The following is a 23,565-nucleotide window of genomic DNA, read 5'->3' as shown; positions in this document are numbered from 1 at the left end:
TTTTCCCCTTCGGCTCAAACGAGCGCACGTGAACATTGTGTGCGAGCGGGACAACATTATGGTGATGCCGAGAGCTCCCTTTCAGCCCGGCGGATGAGCCCGAACAGTCGGCGCATGATAATCAGAATCTCACTGCATGTGTGTGTGTGTGTGTGTGTGTGTGTGTGTTATTCAGTACATGAGAGTATTTTCAGGATGTCAAGCTGTATCACGAAAGAAGCGCTTGTGTGAAAAAGTGGTGCTTTACTGGGATTGGCTCCTTTGTGATTGATTGGTGATCCTAGTCACGGATTCCTCCCACCATTTGGTGTTGGCAAGATGGCCTCAAGTCATAAGTCTCAAGTTTTAACCTTCAGGTTTCAAGAAAGTTGCAAAAATCAACTTCACACAAAATGTCAAACAAGTCAAGTTAAATATATTTTTCCACACGTTCTCCATTTTGCACATTTGCACTTAATTTTTTTTTCAATTCAATTCAAGAATTTTTATGTTTTAATTAGTTTTGATTCCCCCCCCCCCCCCCCGAAAATGCTTAGTTTTAGTTTTATTTGTGTTAGTATTTATTTTAAATATATATAGTATTTGTCGAATGCAATAAAAAAAGTATTGTGTAGTGAAGTAAACTGGAATTCTCAAATGACTGATTATCTTTCGGCTCAACAACTTTAAGTATTAAGTGACAAAGACAAAACCGAATGAGGTGTGCTTTTTTTTTTTTTTTTAAGTATATGTATATATATTTTTTGTTAACTAAAATGTTTGTTAAATTTTTGTTTTGATTATTTTGTTAGTTTTCATTAACTATAATTTTGGTACTCATTCATAACCAGATTTTTTTTTAATTAATTAATTAATTTATGTATTTTATAGTCCAAAACCAGTCTCAGTATGACTCAATTGTATTGATTTATTGAATGATCAAATTTGGGTAAAAATTTTTTTTCTTCTCTCAATCCAAAAGTTCGGCAGCTTTTGTTGCCTTCGACCACTGTTTCTAATTAAAATGTCCATGTTCTCAGCACACTTGTTAAAAGGGTTGCAAAACATGAGAAGGAAGCCAAAAAAAAAAAAAAAAATATATATATATATATATATATATATATCAGCCAGCAGCCAGGATTGAGAAAAAAAAAAAATTAAATTATAAATTATAAGTGTGCTGAGAACATGGACATTTTAATTAGAAACAGTGGTCGAAGGCAACAAAAGCTGCCGAAACAAATGAAATAAAGTACAAACAAAATGCACCGGGCTCCCAAGACTCAGGCTTTGATTGATTTTGCTTCCCTTTCAGCTTGTTCGTGGACATTTTTCATCTGCAATTTGTGTTTTTCTGCTTCATTTAGTGATAACGTTTTTAACTTACGTCAATTCTTATTCTTATTCTTTTTTTTTTTTCTCAAATGAAACCCATTTTTACCCAAATTTGATCATGTTATATATATATATATATATATATATCAGCCAGCAGCCTCCCGAACTTTTGGATTGAGAGAAGAAAAAAAAAAAAATAATAATATATATATATTTTTTTTCTCAATCCAATTTTTTAGCAAAAGTTGGACTCACGTCTCGGAGCTGTCAGCCTCCAGAACAGACTGAACGGGCAGGTAACCTCTCTGAGGGTGCTTGGTGAAGTACTGCTTTGATCTGAACTTGTTCTTCAGAGTCTTGGCGAAGTCCCTCATCTTCTCTCCCGAAGTCGTCTGGAGTCGGATGAAGGCGGCGGGAGGACGGCGAGTGCATGGCGGCAGAAGACAGGTTAAGGGACGGATTCAAGATTTTTTTTACTTGTGGCCAATAGATGATGCGGTCTGAATTGAGCACTGGCTAAAACATCTGCACGGATAAGAACTTGGATGTGACGCACAATAAATCAGAAGAGTATACAACAAATATGAATAAGCAACACTTTAATTGCTTTGGCATTTACGTGGTCGTTTTGTTTAATTAGTGTTGGGAGGTCCGTGGAAAAAGTTTCACTTTCTTTGGACCCGTAGAGTTTGAAAAAGTGCTGCTCGAAACTCATTAAAAGTGCGCTCGTGCCTTGACATTCAAATTTTACCCTCCAGCATTCAACATATTGGATTGGAAGGCGTGTAAAGTTAGTCGTTTTTCTAACTATAATTTAAGATGCCAAGTCATTTGTGTAGGCAACTACTAGAAAATATTGATCAGTGAATAAAATAAATGAGTATGCCATATTTCTAAACTCTGATTGAACGTTTATGAGGAGATCAGTGCCTTGTCTGCGCATTTTGAATTATACTGGACCTGCAAGTACATTCATGAACATCATTGTAAAGTGAAAATTGATAGGTGAGTATTTTTAACAGGTATGTCAAAATGAGTGCGTTAATTTTGACTTAATTTGAAGTTCCCTTTAACGCACGATTAATGAGCGCCCCTTACTTGGAAAGTCTGTACTGGGGGAATTCCAGTCACAACGCAGCAGAAACGTCCACGTCAAAATTTTGCAGTAATAAATGTAATAATAATGCATATGTTGGTGGAGACTGGGGCCAAGTTGTATTTTACCATTTTAAAAATGTTTAGAATTTCACAAGTTACTTCATGTTAAAGATTAGATAGAGTTAATATGTAAAAAAAAAAAAAAAAAAAAAACTGAGCTGTAACCAATGCCTTACAAAAGTACTTATGCCATCTAGTGGCAGAAAATTACCTCAACACAAATCAATATCACACAGTACATATTTTTAATTTTAACTCAATTTGATAAACTATTATGAAATTACTGAGTCAAAGACTAAAAGATGCAGCCAGATTTTCTATTAGTTTAACATTTGTTCCACTTTTAATCAACAAGAGTATGAAAACTTATTGTACATTTTATTGTACATTTAGAACAGATGATTAATCGTGAGTTAACTATTGAAGTCATGCGATTAATTACGATTACAAATTGTAATCACCCGATACCCCTAATTTCTAACAACCCTGCCAAATTTGAATAATTATTATTTTTTTAAAGTATTTAAAATGAGACTCCAAAATTGTGGAAAATCAAGCCGCTCTACTCTCAGATTGTGGGCGTGTCCGCGGAATCCACATGCTGCTCAATTATCAATCAGAAAATAAATCTTGGCCTATCATCTTCTGTCCATACACCCCAATATGAAAACATATATGGCTGGAATATTTCCCACTGTGTTGTCTCGAGGCTTTTTCCATGCAGTGACAATGAGGCACTCTAAGACAACCAAGCCAGCGCAAAGCCCCCGTCCAAATCCAAAATCCAGTAAAACAGCCGGGAGCGAAGCAAGTTACTCCGGTGAGTGCGAGTGAACGACTTAATGACAACAGGTCAATTGAACCTTCTGCCATAATTTTCTGCCTGTCACTATACATCACAGGCATCGTTAGAGGAACGAGCAAACACTACTTGTAGTGAATAATTTTTTTGGGGAGCAGTTAACTCATTTACTCCCAAAGACGTATTTATACATTTTAATGTTGTTGTTTTTATGCTAGAGCAAACAGAAGGCTTTGATGCAGCCTCTGAATTGAAGAGAATGCTTGAAGAAATGGTAGTACTATTTATTTCAAACCAGCGTGTGGCAGCAGAGTATAAGAGATCAGCCAGGGCCATGATGTTGCAAAAAGCTCTTTCCCCACAGTTTTAAACACATTTGTGAATAATGATGAAACTTAGCTATATTCTAATGCTAATTGCTGCAAAATGGAAACTTTTTTTTCCTGATTTTCTAATCTTCCGTTCCACGTTTTTATTGCAATAGAACGCAATATTCTGTGGGCCTTGCAAAATCTGTCAAAATCCAGTAAAACAGCCGGGAGCGAAGGGGGTTGCTTCAGTGAAAATGGCTGCGAGTGAATGAATTAAGCGAAATGGGATCATTTCTCAAAGCACATCTGATGATTTCTCACTGCACAGCGGTTGGGAATCACTGGCCGACATAATTTATGCTCAAAGAAGCACAAACCCCAAGCGGCACGTGTGCAAAATCAAACCTGGCAGATGTTGATTTCGTTGCGGCTAATGAAAGATTTGAAGAAAGATAAAGAAGAAGAAGGAAAAAAAAGAACGATTTGCCTTACTGGGGTGTAGTACTCCATGATGGGGTAGTGCAGCTTCTTGCCTTTGCTGGTGCGTCCGGTTAGAAAACACGTCTGGCAGATGTCCACGTTGAACTGCTTTAAACTGCGATACCTGCCAAGAGCAATAAAAGTCAGCGAGCTTGCAGGATGAAGGCTCCATGCTGAGCTTTTGTTTCATTCATGCACGCATGAATCCCGCACGGGCCACGGGCCACGGGCCACGGGCCACGGGCCACGGGCCACGGGCCACGGGCCACGGGCCATTGCCTGCTGAATTCCACTCCAGCCACTTGTCATTTTCCAAATTGCCACGAAACGAATGACGAGTCGGCGGTAAACATTGTTGGTTTCCACCTGCCTGAAGCCCTTGATGGGACATTGTTTGCAGATGTAACATTTGGCCTGGTGCTTGGTGGACTCGGCCGCAGTCACCCGGTGGAGCACAGGCAGCCAAACCAAGGACTGGGGCTCCAGGCTCATCCAGTCCAGGAAGTGAGACACCTCGATGGCAGCTTTTCCCGAGGCCTGCGCAAACAAGGGAGCAGCGGCGGGGCTGAATCCAAACGTAGACCGGGAAGCGGGCAGCTCCGCGGAGGTGCGCTCCGTGCACTTCCAACAAGAACACAGGTGGCGCAATTACTTGCAGAGAATGAGAGCACACACGGACATGTTTGATCTTTGAATAGATCGCTTTAAATAGAAATTTGGACATTAATAACAAGGTTATTAATACTATTTTCCTGGAATAGTGGATTTCTTGGCCGGATCCGATCTGAAAGAGAGACTTTGGAGTGTTGAAGTTTGTCTCAAGATTTGCAAGTATATAGATCGAATATTTTTAGAATCGATTAATCTATCGATTATTCAATCGATTAATCGACTAATCAGATTCTTTTGAATTTTGCATTTAAGTGTATTACCAAAGCATTCATTTCCCTGAGTACTGTTCATTAACCAGTGATTGGTGTTTTTCGTTCTTCGTATTTGCACAGTGATTAAAAAAAGAAACGATGTACTATGTTACCGGTTTGGTCAGTTTTTTTCCAAAGTAAAAACAGATGATTAAACACAGAAGGTAATCAGGACTACAGAAATCAGTGAACAATTACTGTTGATATGCTGAAATCAGTTGTGGATTTATTTGGTAATTGATTACTTGACAGCTCTATTTGCAAGTATCCTCATGTCACCCCCCCCCCCCCCCCCCCCGCCAGCTCACTAAGTTTTGCCAAAAACGAAATGTTACCGGTTTGATTTTGTATTTTTTTGTAATTCCAGAAAATGTTGTGATTAATTATTATTATTTTTGTTTTTTTATTGCTTGACAGCGCTAATATTTTTTGCATGTACATGGCAAACATCTTACCCGATATCTTGATTGGAACCACGTCACACCTCAAACAACAGCTTTATGTTTTGTTGAGACTTTCCAATTCCTTCTTTTTAACTTTAGTTGCTAACCGGATTCAAATAACCGTCCAAGAAACCGCTTATTCTCATTACGGGCACAAACAGAAGACCGGTGATTCCAAACCACTGTGTGTCATGCGAGAAATGATTCAATCACGACATCCTGAGCCCCAGCCCTAAAAAAAAAAAAAAAAGAAGTCAGCGGGTTCGAGAGCATTCGCTATTCGGGCCCCAGTATTCTGCATCTATTTTCAAATGTAGGTAAAAAAAAGTAAAACGTTGTCAGATAAATACTCAAGTAGGGACAAAAATGACTTAGGCCGTGTTCCACTTTCTGACCAAGAACATCAAATGTCTGGTTGTGAAACAACATGCAAAGCGCGTGTCTGCGCGGTTGCGTCACTTTCGGCGAGATGCCTTTTGGAGAATTGCAGGGAAGAGGATCAAAAGTGAAGATATCCTCATAAAAGGAGCGACTTGCTAAGCGATGAAAATCGTGGATGTGCTAAATTCTCATTAAGTCGGCATCTGAGGTGCATTAAGAGGTTGATTTCCCCCGGGGGCTTCCTCTGCTGCTCAAGCAGAGCTGCATCATAAATACATGCATGCGTGTGTGGGTGTGTGTGCGTGTGCGTGCGTGTGTGTGCGTGCGCTGATCCCACAGACGGTGAGCTTTAAAGAAGTGTGGCTTCTCCTGGGATGAAGACGGCTCCTGCGGCATGGCCAGTTCTTTCCGTGCACGAGGTCAAAGAAAGTTACGTTTCAATCAAATGTGTCACTCTAAGTATATACTTTGCTCTCAAATCAATTATTGATGAATAAACTTGCCTGATGATGTTTTTACCTGGTTTTGAAAACACAACGTGAGTCTACGAAAGCCGGAATTACTTTTTTTTTTCGTTTTCAAAAAAAGGAGAAAAAAAGAAAAAAAGAAGAAAAAAAAGCCGGAATTACTTTTTTTTTTCGTTTTCAAAAAAAAGGAGAAAAAAAGAAAAAAAGAAGAAAAAAAAGCCGGAATTACTTTTTTTTTTCGTTTTCAAAAAAAGGAGAAAAAAAGAAAAAAAGAAGAAAAAAAAGCCGGAATTACTTTTTTTTTTCGTTTTCAAAAAAAGGAGAAAAAAAGAAAAAAAGAAGAAAAAAAGGCCGGAATTACTTTTTTTTTTCGTTTTCAAAAAAAGGAGAAAAAAAGAAAAAAAGAAGAAAAAAAAGGCGGAATTACAATGTCAGCACAATTATATTTTTTCTGGAGTATCACATTGCGCCGCTCTCAAGCTAATAATGCGCAATCATTTGTCTGTGTCAGAGCTTCCTTAATGCATTTCCCTGTTACCTAATGAGGCTCGTCGCCGTCTAATAATTGAAATTGTGTCTGCAGACCTTCGGCCTCCTTCGCCGACCGCGTGTAATTGCCTTAATTAATTGTACCTGAGCGGGTTCACGAGGCGATTACGTTTAAGATTACAATCTTAGATTTACACGTCCCCTTTCACATCCCGCTTGTTCCGACTTGAGGATTATTCTAATGGTTTGACTTCATCAATGTGTGCAAACAAAGTAGCGTCAAAGTTGTTCGCGGAAATGTTTAGCCTCCAAATGAATTAGCATTTTGTATGCACACGTAATCTATTTCCTGGCCACAAATGAGCATTTTGTGCACATGTTATATCAATACAGTATTATGGTCACAATTGATTTCATTTTCTGCGGCTCTGCAATAAAAGGCACTTTATTGTGGGAATGCTGAAGCATGATCACATATGTTATTGTGATTTTTATTCTCCACAATTTCTCCGACACGATTCTTCCAATTTACAACGTTCAAATCACAACTTGCTTCAAAAATTCACGCCCATCCTGGGTATGCATCGTCTGATTCCACATTACTTACAGTATTGGCACAATTGAATTTGTCCAGTAACCAGGAGGTTGCAGGTTGGAATCCCACCGCCGACTGTACATTGCAAATATACCCATGGCCGTTTTGCTAAGTGCTATACAAGTATGCTAACTTAATATCTTGTCAGCGTATGGATTATAATTTCACTGAAATGATTAAATTCATGTTAGCTTTCAGCATCAGATGACACTTTTCAAAATAAATACGCCATTAGCCATGAATTTGAACAAGTTAAGCTAGGTCAGTGCTTAAAGCAATTGCCTCCCACCACCTTAACCTGGGTTCAAACCCTGCTTGGACCACATTTGATTACATTCGATGGTTTGAAACCAGCTGACTAGCATATCAGGAAATGGATTATAATTTCTCTGAAATGATTTAATACCACTTTAGACAGATTGCAGTTGACGTTTTCTTTTTATTCATTTGTTATTCTGAAATGATTTAATACCACTTTAGACAGATTGCAGTTGACGTTTTCTTTTTATTCATTTGTTATTTAACTATACTTAAAAAATTTGTAATTTTCACATGAATTATCTTTCAATTTACTTTATACGCAGATGGATTCAAAGCTAATAATATCAGCTTTTCAGCATTCCGACGCTATTTCTGCAGAAATTGCACTTTGTCTTGCATTCAACCTTTGTTGTCCTTACCAAGGATATTTGAGTTTCCACCGTTCTGGAATCAACTTGAAAGTAATATCAAGTGTATAAATTCACAAAATGTTGAATAAAAGTTCAAGCCAACTTGAATTCACAAGTTCATATTTCAGCACTTCTACATTTTGAGCCTTACAATATTGTGTTGAACTCAGTCCACATCTGCACAGAGCTTCGTGATAGGTGGTAACACTCATCCCATAATTAGCATTAAGTTGATATTTAATCTCCAACTAAATAACATAGCGCAAACGGCAAAAGGGAATTGATTGTTAATCAGCCATAGCTGATAGGACAAACGTGGGGCAGAATAGACTGAGCATAATTAGGAGTGTTGAATATCAGCTTGTTCAAATTCGACAATACTCTGGTTGGCCATTTCACATTGAAAAATTATGCAAACTGGAATGTCGAAAGGTAAAAGTTCATGCAAGTTTGACACCTAAAAAGACAAACATGATTTTGCTTCATCTGATCAAGATCGACTGCATGTTCTCATCAGCGAGTAACTGTGCGCGCATTAAAAGAAATCTCATGCAAAATTGACGTGTTGTGTGGAAATATTTGTGAGCCTCCAGTCCTTGAGGAGGAACGTTTAAGATCTTCTTTACTCCTTTGCTGATGCTGTCTACGGCTGGATTTAGACTGACTGCAGGTCCAATTAGGAATTAATACATTGGATTTTTTGAACTGTATTTTCAAATACATTTCAAGTGTGCCATGTGGTCGTGTTTATGCTTACGGAACACATGAAACAATCCACAGACGCCCAAACGTCGATTCTATATTTCAAGTATAAATTTGATTATCAACATTGGAACATTATTTGTAGTAGATACAAATAAAATAAATAAATAAATAAATAAACTAGGGGTGTAAAAATTGGTACGTTAATTATGAGTATTTTTTAATGTTCCTTTAACGCCACTAATTTTTTTTAAACACACAATTAATGACTGCCCCGCCTGTACTGGGGGAATTCCAGTCGCAATGCAGCAGACACGCCCATATCAAAATTTTGCCGCCATCAATTTAATAATAATAAATATATTTGTGGAGACTGGGTTAAAGTTGTATTAAATTAGTTTTTTAATTTCACAAGTTACGTCATGTTAAAGATTAGATAGCTCTTAATATGAAAATAAAAATGCACCAACGTCTTACAAATGCAATTATGCCATCTAGTGGCAGAAAAATGACCTCAACACAAATCAATATCACACTCGTTTTTTTTACAGAACAGTATATCTTTTTAAATTTAACTCAATTTTATGGATTATTATGAAATGACTGTATCAATGACTAAATGATGCAGCCATATTTATATTCGTGAAACATATTTCTCCCCACTTTTATGTTAACAAGAGTATGAAAACAACAGGTATCAAATTTGCGATTAATCGTGAGTTAACTAATCATGCGATAAATTACGGATAAAGTTTTTCATCGCCTAAAATAAATATATGAATGAATGCACATTTAATTTCAAATCAATGAAGTGAGACTGCATCATTTCCCACGCCACACCTAATGATCTCTCTCACTGACTTGTTTGTCCATTGGTGATTGTTTTCCCCGGAAATGACCGCCTCGCTCACCATGCGGAAGCAGCTGCGGACGCTGGGCTCCACGTTGCTGCCGCCGAAAGCGGCCACTTCGCCCAGCTGGCGCGGGATTTGGATGGCCTCGTGCAGCAGCAGGCTGAGGTGACGCTGGTCCGTCAAGCCTCCGCTGGCGGACACCTGACGGAATAAATCTGCCACCGTGCAAGAAAATGCAAATGTTACAAAAAACATTTCATTTTTCCTCTACACGCAAAAAATTGTAAGTCATCTGTTAAATAATATATGATGTGATCGTGTTTAATGAAATCGCAATGACTCCTTCCTACGACCTTAGCTTTGGGCCAAAATATGAAAATGTTTTCTCCTTGAAAATAGGCAATTTATTATAATTTGTTAAGCTTATGAAGGTGGTCATTGAATATTGCTTGCATTGGTCTGCTGGTTGAATGGAGAAAACTTGAAAAGAGTCGAACCTTGGCAGCTTTCTAATGAGAATTTGACCCAATGCTTGAGAAGCTGAACAATTGAGGTTCGAGTGTATTCCATTGAAAACTTTTAAAAAAATAAATAAGTTAATCGACTCACAAAAAGTTTCAAGCCCGTTACAGTTGTGGCAATGTTGTTGTAAAGGATTCTCACAGCATTTTGTACGTAATCCTAAAAAGTTGTTGGAAAAATGCTGACACAAGCAGAACAAACCCAAACTTGCCGTTCTTTCTATAAGTAAGCTTTAAAAGTGCCACGTAAAAAACAAAACTAACGCTCTTATACATAAACATGGGCAAGCATTTTAAGATGTTTGAGACCGCATAAATAGGCCGGCACGTTTTTTTGTCATTTATTTAACTACTGCCCTGTTATAAATGTACCTGCACTAAAATTATAATGTTTAAAACATTTTTTTCAAAAATTCATACAGCTGTTTGAGAATATGTGCTGACTTTTGACATTTTGGAGGTTGTAAATTGTAGTGCTGGGTTGTACCGCGAGCTATTTTTAATCATTGGCTCATTATTTATTATATAGGTATTATAAAATGGAGCTAACATTGATCATACTGTAAGCACACAAACTATAGAATGCATTCCCCCCCCCAGTATGTTTTATTTTTCTTTCTGTTTACATTTGAAACGCATTCAATCAGTGAAGCCAAAAGTTGGATTTCAACTGGTTCATTTTGATGACATGAAACCAGGGATAGGCAATTTAAATGCCAGAGGGTGGGAGGGGGGGGGGGGGGGAATCACCGTTTTTTAATGAGTGCTACTTGGGGGCCACATAAGATCACACATTTCCGAACCAGATCTACGACAAAAAATGTTAGGAATGGGCATATGTGCAAAATACGTTCTCTTAATATATTAAAATTTTCTGAATCTGTTAATGCAATTTTTATTGTTTATTGTTTTCCCCCATTTCTCTACATATTGAATGTTCATCAGGTTTTTTAAAGATTTTTTTTGGGGGGGGGGGTGGGTGCTTGTAATTTTTTTTTTATAATAAATACATAAAAAAATTACAAAATCAAATTCCATTTAATTCCCTTTTTTTATTATTAATCAAGGGGCCAGTGTCCAAAAAAAAACTAAATGGGATGCTTTATTCTTCTTATTGTTGTTGTTATTATTATTATTTCTCACAGTGTGGCCACGAGATGCTTGCTTATCCCCACATCTGTGTTTACGGCCGTCCCAGGCAAACGCTTAACACGTATGTGTAAATATTTTTTCTCGAGAGCGACATCTGGAGCCTGGCGAGCGCCACGGCCGGCTGTTAAGGACGCCGCATGGCCGCCTGACCTCGGGGACGTTATGACTGAGGAGAAGTTCTGTTCCTCAGTCCACACAGATGGTGCTCCGACTGTGAGTAATCTTTGTAAATGTTTCTCGTCGCCGTCGTCTTGGGTCGTGAATCAGCTGCTGCCGGCCAGCTGCTCCAAAGTCCAGATGTGCGGCTCCAAAAATGCACTTCCATTATTTAACGGTGATGGAAAGTAATCGAGTACAAATACTTTACTAGCATTAGGCAAAGCCACTTTTTTTTTCCGGCAAAGCTTGTATTTGAGCTAAAGTTTTTTTTTTTATTCCTGGCGGTTTTGGTTCAAATCTTTATTGGCCTTTTGCTGACAGATAGATTTTGAATCACTGGTTTTATGGGAGTCTTTTTTAAAAAAAAATTTTAACACAAGTATCTGTATTTCTAGCACTGCTAGTCCTCACTGTGACTACTTTTGAGCGGAACGTCAGCCACTTGTAAAATGGGAGTTCCAAGAGCCTAAGAATATCAGAGCATGGTTTACAATGGAAAAGAGGAGGCATGAGGAGTGTGCGTGAATGTGCGGCGGCGGCGGCGAGCGAGCGATCCTTTTAAGGCCCTCGGCGTGGAAGAAGCTTCAGCCGCCAGTGAGTCGTTTCCTCCATTAGAGCCATTGTGCGTTTGTATGTAATGGCTGCTCGCATTACTCACTCACATTTGTATTTCTCCTGCACGTCGGCGTTGCACAAGCTCACCAGGCCCATCTTGAAGCTCAGCACGCGCATCTTGCCGTTGCGAGCGCTAAGTGGAATGAAAGATCGAGCTTTAGAACAATGAACAATGCGGAGACGGGCATTAGTGCTGCCTGCGCGCTCTGCCCAGCGAGAGGAACAAAAGTGAGGATGAATTTCGTGGGTCACGGCAGGACAGCGCAGGTCAGTGCAATGGCGGGAAATTGTATTAGGGACACATCCGCACTCTCTAAACACGGCAGGGACTTGAGGAATTGTTCTTGGGTTTGTGCCTGGCACGGAGATAATAGGGGCACACAAGTAGAGACGCGCACATGCATGCAAACTGTGGCTGTGCGTACGCTAGCTAAAGACAGAGTACATTTGTGATTCAGTTAAGGAGGAAGTCAAGTCAATTGTTTTCTTAACAATAATATGTTCTGAAATTGCTCCGAAAAACAGAGCACCAGCTTCTGTTTTTCAGAATAACTTCCCCCCCCTGTATTTTTAAGTAATTTTTTTTTCTGAGTAATTGTTCCGCATTTTTCTGAATAATTTCTCTTCCTGTTTTTCTGAATATTTTTCTTAAATTTTTTGGGAGTAATTTTTCTGAATAATTTGCCCCTGTTTTTATTCTTTCTTTTTTTTCTGTGTAATTTTCACCTGTTTTTTCAGATTTTTTTTTTGCATTTTGTCTGAGTAATTTTTCCTCTTGTTTTTCTGATCAATTTTTTTCCCGTTTTTCAGATTTTTTTTTTACAACAGAAAAAAATATCCAGTAAAACTGAAAAAAAAATCTGAATAACAGAAAATAAAAAAAAAACACACACACAAACAAACAAAGCTCTCCCCCCAAAATAGTCAGAATAACAGGATTTTTTTTTTCAAGTGAATGTAACACGGTATTCTGATAAATGTTGCGTTTGCGGAATATGAAATAAGCAGCAACATCCATCTGTTTTTAAATCATCCAAGGGGGCGGCCATTTTGCCACTTTCTGTCGACTGAAAATGACATCACCCCACACATCTTTTCTGTGTTTGGTCATGTGACGTACGCAAGCTAATGTTAACTTTATAGAAAAAAACCTGTGCTTTTCTCTAAAAAGCAAAGACATTTCTAAGTGAGCTCCAACTTTTGAATACTACTACAGTGGACCCCAGAAAAAGAAAAAAAAAAGAAATCAGAGATATAGCAAGGGTCCACTGTACAGTATATAAATATATCCATATGTATGCAATTGCTAATCTTTGATTATGGTCCACTGCACACTAAGCGACAGGGCCAAATGTCACCGAAGAAGACCAGTCTGACGTTCAATTTCCAAATCTCATTTTTTCTCTGTTGGGCAGTTTTTATTTATTTATTTATTTGACGGATTTAGACTCTTTCCCCACATAAAATCAACATGGAATTTTTTTTTGGGGGGGGGGGGGTTATCTCATGTTTTTATTTATTAGCGGATGCCAGGATAGTATGGCTGTAATACGTTGCAAACTTAAGCTTATTCTATATGTAACACGTTTAACATGAACGTCATGAAAAACAACTTGCGATTGAGATTGGTTAGCTACCATCCAATCATGAACCAGAAGTGTTGACATCATCCAAATGATGCGTTTCTATTGGTTTAGACATGCAAGTATGTCATATCCACTGCAATCATCTATGGGTCTGAAGGGGTTAACTTGATTTCAAACCACATTATGTGACAGAAAATGATCTAATTATACTTAAGCGGTTGAAAATTTGCACGTCAATTGCTTTGTTTTAGGTTGAAAGGTTCTCGAGAAATTCTTCCCAGTGTTGCACATTGTTTCTCTCCTGAAATGTATGCAAGCGCCCGTGCTAACCATTTTGTTTATTCTGCTTGCAAGGTGAACGTTAGCGCCGAAAAGGGCAAACACGTTGAATTGTGCGCCTTTGTTCACATTTCACAGATCGCGTGCAGGCGCGCAGCCGGGAGACAAACTCCGCGAGCGTAATGAGCAACAATTTGAAGGAACGGCGAGCTCATCATATTAGCATTAGAAACGAGGAACGGAGAAGATCAGGCCTTGCGCGTCAGTGGGAAGGAGAATATAATTAAATCAACTTTTGCCGAGTCGCGTGTTCCTCAAATGCACGCGGGGTAGGAACAAGAAAAAGTGAGGTCGCCGTTCACCAGGGAGCGAATACTCAGTTAAATGATTCAAGTCACATGAGAAGTCAAAGAGAAGCATTAAGTGCGCTTGCACGTATTCAGAGTGGAAAGCTGGAGTGGATCCAGAGACACATAAGGAGGCAACTGGCTGTCATCTCCTTTTCACACACACTCTGTCTTGCGGCGCTTCCATTTTAAACCCCGCTGCTGCGCACCAGGACACTAACCCCCCCGTGCGCACACACAGCAAATGCACACACATAGAGAAGAGGAAGCAGTGAGGCACACAAGTCAAACCCAAGACAAGAGCAAACCTTAATCAAGGCTTTGGGACATTTAACATCGATTCTGAGTCGTACTAAATGAGAATCGTGATTCTTATGACAATCGATTTTTTTGGTACACCCCCAATAAATAGCATCATTTGTCTATAAAATGGTTGTAAGCACACCCCTGCAGTGGAGCTAATACTCCTTGCGCACTTTCTGACAGTGACACTGCCACCTACTGTAGTGGATGTAAAATTACTCTTCACTGTACTATTCGAGTATGATAAAAGGGGGCTCATCCCAATTAGAAGGACTGCCTTAAAAGGTAAGAATTTTTTCCAAGGACTCCGCCATCATGATCCTAAAGCCAATTAAACATACAAACATACAACTACCATGCGTAGCACTAAATGCAGGTGTGCTACAAGATACTTTTATTATTGTGTGAAAGCTGCGGCCTTGCCATGTGTTATTCCTTTTTTTTTTTTTTCATCCCATTTTTTGGCATCTATCTACTTCCACATAATTCATCCGATTCTCGTCATTCCAGTTTTAACAGATTCCAAATATTTACGCCATTCTTGCTTTTATTTTTCTTATTCCAAATATTTACGGTTTACCCACAATTCTCGATTTTGTACACTCATTTTCCCTATTCATTCTTAATGGTAGATTCAACATTACACATTTACATAATTTCAAAGTGATATTCAAATCACTTAACTCATTCATTTCACCTTAGGGATGATTATTAGTCCCTTTCCACCTTGATTCTTCAAACCTTACTTCATACCCTACTTCTTAACACCTTACCCCTTTCTGCTTTTTCCACCACAATTTCTACATTTATTCACCGATTCAAACCGTTCCAACTTTCAACTGTTCAGCACTTACCTGCCGACGACTTGAGCATTTCTTCATTGATTCAAACCATTTCAACTTCAACATGCTCAGCTATTTCCAGCTTATTGTATATCATTCCATGACACTTATTATACTTCACGTCATTCAAAATCATTCCAGATCATTCTTGTTTTTCATTCAGCCTCACAGCCTTCACACGAAATTTCTTCAGAAGTTGCACATTGTCTAGTTAGATCCTGCTTTTATATCCAGTTGCAAGTAGTAGTAGTAGTATTTATGTTTAATTGGCGCTAGGATTGAGCCTTGCTACTAGTTTGAGAACCCCCGACATACCGTATAATCGGAGTTAAAAAAAAAAAGAAGGACACAGACACATTCATACACACCATATTCAGTGCCACTACTGTTATTTATTTGAAACCCAAAAGCAATTACTGGAATTTATGCGGAGGGGGAAGTCTCTGATTGTCTCATTAGCAGCGAGTACTTAAGAACAACCCACCAAATTTACAACACTCACGGGATTTCCTCTCTCGTGTTTCTATTTCGGCGCCGTCTTTCTTTTTCTTCACGCTTTAGAGACGGCGGGAAAGACACAATAAGGAGAAAAAAATACGAGGTTGAAAGTTGGCGTGAAAGAGGATTTGTCTCAGAAGGCAAGATTGATCCCGTGAACTATTGCAGCTCTAGTTGCGCTGTGGCGCTTTAACGACGTCTGTACACAAAGACACCGAGTCAATATGTTGGAGCAATGATATCCTTTTTTTCTTCTTTAAATCAGAGCATCAGATAACAAATGGTGGGTTTTTTTGTGTGCATTTTATCATAAAAGCTGTCATATTTGGCCTCAAATGACAGCGCAGTGATGAGTAAGTGTGGCGAAAGATACGCGGCTTATTGTGTTAGCTGTCGCGCCTCATTAAAGCTCAATTAATAACTATGTGGTGAGGATCTTATTGACTCAACTGACGCTGGTTAATTAACGTGGCTCGCCGCAAAGTGAAAGCAACCACAATTAATGGCTGCATTTCTGTTGCCTTGCTTATTGTGTTAATCCCTTGGAGGGCAATCATTCAACTGAAAAGATACTTTAATTGTCATTCTACCAGTATAATAAAATAACTTTCCTCCCTTTTGTGTCTAAAATAATACCATCTGTTGATAGTGTTTACTAATTCATCATTATTCTATCAATTAGATTTATTTTCTTCTTGTTTTTATTTATTTATTTTTGAACATTAAAAAAAAAAATATATATATATATATATATATAAATATATATATATATAAATATATATATATATATATATATATATATATATATATATATATATATATATATATATATATATATATATATATATATATATATAAATATATATATATATAAATATATATATATATATATATATATATATATATATATATATTGCTCATTGCTAATTATTGTGTTAGCTGTCACGCCTCATTAAAGCTCAATTAATAACTATGTGGTGAGGATCTTATTGACTCAACTGACGCTGGTTAATTAACGTGGCTTGCCGCAAAGTGAAAGCAACCACAATTAATGGCTGCATTTGATGCCGCCGTCATTTCTGCCTTGCTTATTGTGTTAATCCCTTGGAGGGCAATCATTCAACTGAAAAGACACTTTAAATTTCATTCTACCGGTATAATACAATAACCTTTTGTGTCTAAAATAATACCATCTGTTGATAGTGTTTACTAATTCATCATTATTCTATCAATTCGATTTTTTTTCTTCTTGTTTTTATTTATTTATTTTTGAACATTAAAAAAAATATATATATATAATATATATATATATTACAACAACAACATACAAAATATTTATCTTCAAAAAAAATCACAATTATTTTTTTGTGTGAGAAACGAGCAGTTGACATTTAAACTTAGCATCAGGATGGCTATGACATCATGACGCGAGCAACCAATCAGATGGCTGTCATATGTAGATATGCAATAACATCTGGATATTGCTAATTGCTAATTATTATTATTTATTTGTTTTTGGAAGTGCAGCCCCACCTGTCGTAGACGTTGAGCAGCCAGTTGAGACACATGTCCACGCAGAGCGGAACGTTGACCAGGACGGTCCTCTCCTCCTCCAGCTTCTCGTAGAGCGCCGTCAGGCCGTGGATGACCTCCACCACGTCCATCACGTGCTCCGCTTGATGGAGCTCCCGCTCCCGAAACACCTCGGCCAAGTTGCTCAGCGCCACTAAATCCACTAAGGACGCAAAAACAAGATTTTTTTAATTGTAATTATCCTGTACCATCAAAAACGTTAACGTTAATGTATATTTATCACCGATAAAGTGTGCATTCATACAGATATAGGTTCAATTCTAATTTCCAACAGTCGAGCCTGAATGAACGAGAACACGGCTGAATCAGCCTTTTTTTTTTTTTTTCTCACTTAAGTGGATGCTTCAAGAGGTGTCACACAAATGTGATCTTCCCACTCCTAAACTAATTTGATGGCGCGTAGCTAGCGAGCAGCTAAAAGGATGCGCGTTGACGGAAACTATAATTGGCCCGATCGATTGCGAGGTTGGAAATAAGGACACGATCACCTAAAAAACGTGTTGGGGATGCGCTCTTTATGCCGACACCACTCGGCGGGGAGGGTGACTGCAATCGTCCAGACGGCCAGCCAATTAAATCCTCTAATGATATGGAGTCAAAAACTGAAGGAGGGGTTAGTTGATAAGAGAGCAGACAAGAGGACGAGTCAACTGAGAGACACTTTAGCGGAGTTTGTGCGCAGGGCCGGGCCGTGAATGCGGAAAAGTGCAGATGGAGTAGACGCCGGCTGAAGGTTAATGGAGGTCAAAACCATTGAGCGAAAGAGGACGTCACAACTCAAGATGCCATTAAACGACCATTATCGCATTACCGTCCTCTGCTATCCTAATGATTCTCGGCACATAACCAGGAAGTGCATATCATTTATAATGTATGGATTCCTGTTCAAGAAATGCACTCGACAGTCACTACATTAGCTAGACCTGTGCTTCTTACGCACCCCTAGAGGTACGCGAGCTGTACTTTGGGAGTCAGCAAAAAAAAATGTGCGTAGGTTAAGGCACTCCTTTTTAGGGCACTCCGATAACCAAACTGCACGTTTGAAAAAACGCTATGACGGTCAAAAAGATCAGAATGAAACCCTGTACAGTATTTCTGAATGCTTTCAAAGTTAGCATGCTATGCTAAGTTCGGCGCCGAGCTATCTCGTGGTCCCCAATGTGGTCCACATGAGTAGCCCACGGGGCTGTAGAAATAGCTTACAAGTCATGGGACATTGTGATTTCCCAGGAATGTAGAAGTGATTTGGTAAATATGAACACGGGCAGAGATGCATAAAGATAATTATCCATTTCCGAATGATTACGAGAAATCATCAGTATGATCTTCTTTTCATAAAGGAATCATTCATTTCTAATAATAACGCAATAACATTAAAGGTCATTTGACAAATTTGTTGTTTCGGAAGTGCGTATCAGACTGGTAGCTCTTCTCAGCTTCCAAAAGGTTGGTGACCCGTGGCTTAGCGAGTGCTACAATTTAAAAAAATAGGGCTCATTTGGTGTTATGCAGCTGGACCTCATAAAGTAACTTGTAATCAGTAATCAGATTACTTTCCCAGAGCATGAACAGCTAAAGATTGTTTGTAGTCGACTCTGATGTGATGTGATGAAGACACGTTTATGAGTGCTGATTTTCAAATTCAAATTTCAAAGCACAATTGTGCGCAATAGCGTCATTTTTCTTTTGAAGAAATTATTGAACACGTGCAATTTACAACTGGGTACAAGAGTCATATTTCTCCTCGCCCATTAGCTTCGGCGCGCTTTAATCACACGCACAGACAGCGAGCAACATTATAATGCAACTTTGCGACACAAGGAATGAGTGTGATGAATATGTCTGGCCGCTGCAAAAAAAGTAATGACGCCGCCGTATTTTTAATGCATCATCCCCAGGAGCGCCGATGCTATCTCCTCTCTCGGATAAAAAAAAAAAAAAAAACACCTCCATTTAGAAGCCTTACTTCTCTTGAGAAACGGCTCGGGAGTGAAAGATGTTCTGGCCGCGTAACGAGGTCTTTGACCCTGAAGCAGAACATATTCTCGGCTTAACCGCGCAGCGCAAACTGATTACCTGCTCCTCTCCAAGTCAAATAGAGCAATTAATGGCTCTAATTACCTGCTACTAAGGAACTGGGCGACGTTAGGAGGGAATTCATTGGCTCTTGACTTTTAATGCATAGCGCGATGCATATAATACCGTAGAGTGCCAACTCTCCAAGACACAAAGTGGGGCGATGATTCCGAATGACAAACTCTCAGTGCCGGTGGTTATGTCGTGTATCTCATTCTATTCTATCTAGGTTGTCATAGTGGGTTAGTGATGCTGCAGGATAAAATAGATATCACTTAACCCATTCCAAACCGCAACTGACCCGGGAAAATTATTAAGATCCATGTGCGTCTTTCTTCAATACCTGCTCGTGTGTTCAACTAAACAGGTAGCATGCTAACCACTATATGTGAATGTTATTCTACTCCCCACTTTGATGACCTTCTCCGTTGTAGGCCAGAGCGCAGAGGCTGTAGTACATATGCCAGGCCTGAGGTGGCGCTGTAATGCTGTCACCGACAACAGAGAATAAGAACCCCGTGCGACGTGAATGAGTTTGCTCACAACTAATTTTTTTTGTCTTGTTGTTGGTCGTGCTAGCACACTGTCAGGCGAGAATTGAGACTAACCTCTGGAGAGACGTGGATGTGTTGCACACACGGAAACACAAGGTCAGCGTTTTCAAACGTATTCTCTCGGGGACTCGGTTTAAAAAAATGATCATAAGCATAGAAACGATAAATAGCGGGTACTTGTAAACTCATTTCCGTCTGGAAGGATTAGTATTAGCATTCTTTTAGTAATTTTAGTAAACAACTTTTTATTTTCTTTACAGTACTTTGCTTTTAAATTATTTTGCCTTTAAATGTTGCCTATTAAACTCTGTGAAACACATCAAGCTATCTTGTGTATGAAATATGCAAAAAAAAATTTAGTTGCCTGCAAAACGCCGACTGCAAGCCATCGTTCAACACCAAATGATGCCAAGCTTGACTTAGTTAGCTGCCAACAATGAATTACTTTAATAAACAGAAGGTCCAATTTACCTGCTTACCCACCACTGTATATTCTTTATCTTCTGTGAAGAACGACTAATATTACTCCATTATACCGTTTGTCCGTATTTTGCTGCCCCCGTGTGGCCAAGATGCGCACAGCAGAAGGAGCAGCACAATGAACATTGAAATAAAGCGAAACATTTGACAAAAACTGTTCTATTATTTATGCTCTGTTTAATTACATCATTACTGTATGTTTTTATAATGTTAAATATTATAGAATGCATTTTTTTTCTTTTTAAAACACAATACGACCATTTTGTTGTTGTTTTTTGAGAGGCTGAAAGACATTAATTGTAATTCCATTCATTTCAGTGAAAAACAATGATTTGAGATACGAGTGTTTTGAGTTATAATTAAACTCGCATCTGAAGGCGCCACTGTAGTCACTTTCCGCTACGTTTGTTCCGTGCTGTGCCGTGAAGCGCTGAGAGCGTAACTTACATCTGAGTGCCTTTTGAACCCGCCGCAGCTTCATGGCCGTTCTGTACGCCGAGAACTTGATGTTGTTCAAATCCGCTGACGGGGGAGACAAAAAACACAAATGGACGTTTGTCATCACAGCCGTGCAAGACGCCACAAGTCGTTATCTCTTCGCGTCCTTCTTCCGTGCGGCTCTCTTCTTTTTTTTTGTCAAATAAGGTGAACATCACCGACGCATGACGTCGTTTAATTACAATTAATTAAAGGTTAAGCGAAAGGCAATCAGCGCAGCAGCGATGCGGTCCCCGAGTTGTTTTTTTTTTCAACCGACAACAAAAGGCTCCTTAATGAGATGTGCGACAGCTTGCGCCCTCACAGCGAAAAGCCTCAAGGTGACGTGACGACGGTGGGGGGTGCGTGACTCAACGTGTGTCGCCTCGCTCGCGTTTGTGCGCAGAAAAACAGAAATAGCGGGTAAAGAGAAATCAGATTTCATTTGACAAGACAATACTTTACAGTATGCTAAAAAACTGATTGCAAAAATTCACATTAAAAACATACTTTTGTTATTCACATTAATTCACATTAAAAACATACATTTGTTATTAAGACCCCTGTATAATAACCCCCCCCCCAGTATTTCCTTATATAGCAGTGGGACGTTTATTTAAGCAATTGCACAAGTCAATGGGAATTCATTTACGAGAGGCGAGGCATTTATGTAGCTTAAGAAAGTACCAGGTGTGTAATAAAGTTAAGGAATTTATTTATGCAACTGGGGTGGGAGGGAGGGAGTGAATAATATGAACGAATAAAGATTCAAAACCAATCAAGCAAAGGATGGGCAAAACCGTCGTTTGGGCAACCCACCTTTTCGATGAGTGCTTCCGTATTTTCCCGTGAGTGTTTATGACGCGAAGCCTCAGAAAAATGCACGGACTGAGAAGGACCGTCTGTCCTGAGCCGGTTCGACGGACGTAAACCTGCCTCATTCGGTGCCCGGTCCGTGTATTTCTTCGAGGCTTCGCGTCATAAAGCATTCGCCAAAATGCAGAACGCACTCGCCGAAAGGTGAGCATCTGTCAATAGCGGACCAAAGTAACAAAGGTATTGCCCAGCTCTGCAATAAAGCGCATAAGGGGTTAAAAACGATGCTCTTTTCTGATTTTAAATGTTGCACTTTTACTTACAGTATGTCGAGCATGTCGAGTTATATCGTACTGTATATGAAATGCACTATGAATTTGTGTTTTTTCTTTTCTTTTCTTTTTTTTTTTACAACCCTGAGCAGGTACTACCTCGGTACAAGTAAAGGTCTGAAATGTGAAAATTTTCCATTTGTTATTAAGACCCCTGTATAATAACCCCCCCCCCCCCCCCGACCCCAAAAAAAAAAAGATTTTACAGCACTTCCCTTTCAGACTTCCAGTTGCACATAAACAAAATGTGGTCAACCAAAAATAATTTTACCCCATTCTCCTTAAAAATAAGAATATAATCTATGCTAGTTTAACACATTTTCATCATGTCCAAATGATGTACAGTGTTTATTAAAATAAATGTATTTTTCTAATGTATTTAATGATATATAATATATCTTATGGGAAAAAATAAAGGCAGCTCATAGAAATAATACATATTATAATTAGAGCTTTTTAATCAGAATAATCACATCTTAGTATTTTTGATTAATCGCGATTAATCGCTTAATTGAAATGGCTTTTTTATCAACATTTTTTATCAACATTTTTGCTCGCCAAATTTACAAAGTACCTGAAAGTAAGTGTTTTTTCGACATTTAATATTTTGAGGATGTCTTCAAAATATTGTTTCCACTGCACATGTTCATCCTCCTCTTTTTCTAATCAGTTAATTAATTACTTGCTTAATTTAAAATGAGAAAAAAATTATATGGTATGATAGTTTGACATGAACAAATATTCTGATTGTCATACGAAAACATTCATTAAATGCTTTACTTGCATGTAGTTATGTTTATTGCTCAAACACAACCTATATGCTACCTTTAACGCAGCCATCAACTGTCAAGCTAAAGGATCATCTGTGATCAAAATCATGCGATTCATCATTTTTAGAAAGATTGCGTGTATTCAGTAAAAAAAAGATAACGTCATCGTGGCAGTGCAGCATGTTTCTCACCAAGTGCTTGGTACAGTTCTGTCATCTTTGGGTGGTCCCAGCATGTGGTCTGCGCCTGATGGCTGCAGAAAAGCACAAGAAATGCGCATTTCAAACATTCGTGTAGCGCATTTAAAAAGCAAAGGCAAGACTAAGCGTTTCCCATTAAATAAGTGGAACGACACAAAAAGTGACAAAAACAATTAAAGCAAGGCAGAGCAATTAAAAATGTTTTTTTTTTTTTTTTTTTTTTTAAACACACACGTTTGTTGTTGTTTTTTTTTAACAGGAGGCTCAGATTTGAAGAGAGTTGGCACCGTCTCATGTCTTCGCTCTCTCCAGGCAATTTATTCCACATTTGAAGGGTATTAAAACTGAAGACAGCTCTGCTGCGTTTTTGTTCTA

General features: G+C 38.6%; 1 protein-coding gene across 2 annotated transcripts in view; it reads right to left on the bottom strand.

Annotated features, from left to right (window-relative positions):
- The window catches only part of drp2 (dystrophin related protein 2), a 168,552-nt gene that overhangs the window by 18,878 nt on the left and 126,109 nt on the right, over positions 1 to 23,565 (bottom strand). For both annotated transcript variants that reach the window (XM_086085466.1, XM_086085467.1), the window contains 8 exons: positions 23,182 to 23,243; positions 21,043 to 21,117; positions 17,426 to 17,627; positions 12,085 to 12,170; positions 9,648 to 9,805; positions 4,436 to 4,602; positions 4,078 to 4,189; positions 1,570 to 1,706 (listed from right to left, as the gene is read on the bottom strand). In XM_086085466.1, coding sequence (XP_085941592.1) covers positions 1,570 to 1,706; positions 4,078 to 4,189; positions 4,436 to 4,602; positions 9,648 to 9,805; positions 12,085 to 12,170; positions 17,426 to 17,627; positions 21,043 to 21,117; positions 23,182 to 23,243 — 999 coding nt within the window. The remainder of the gene's footprint in view (positions 1 to 1,569; positions 1,707 to 4,077; positions 4,190 to 4,435; positions 4,603 to 9,647; positions 9,806 to 12,084; positions 12,171 to 17,425; positions 17,628 to 21,042; positions 21,118 to 23,181; positions 23,244 to 23,565) is intronic.

The sequence above is a fragment of the Leptonotus elevatus genome, chromosome 9 (assembly GCF_054856555.1).
Source record: "Leptonotus elevatus isolate MCC_2025b chromosome 9, RoL_Lele_1.0, whole genome shotgun sequence".
NCBI classification, from domain to species: domain Eukaryota; kingdom Metazoa; phylum Chordata; class Actinopteri; order Syngnathiformes; family Syngnathidae; genus Leptonotus; species Leptonotus elevatus.
This window is presented reverse-complemented; position numbering and strand designations above follow the sequence as displayed.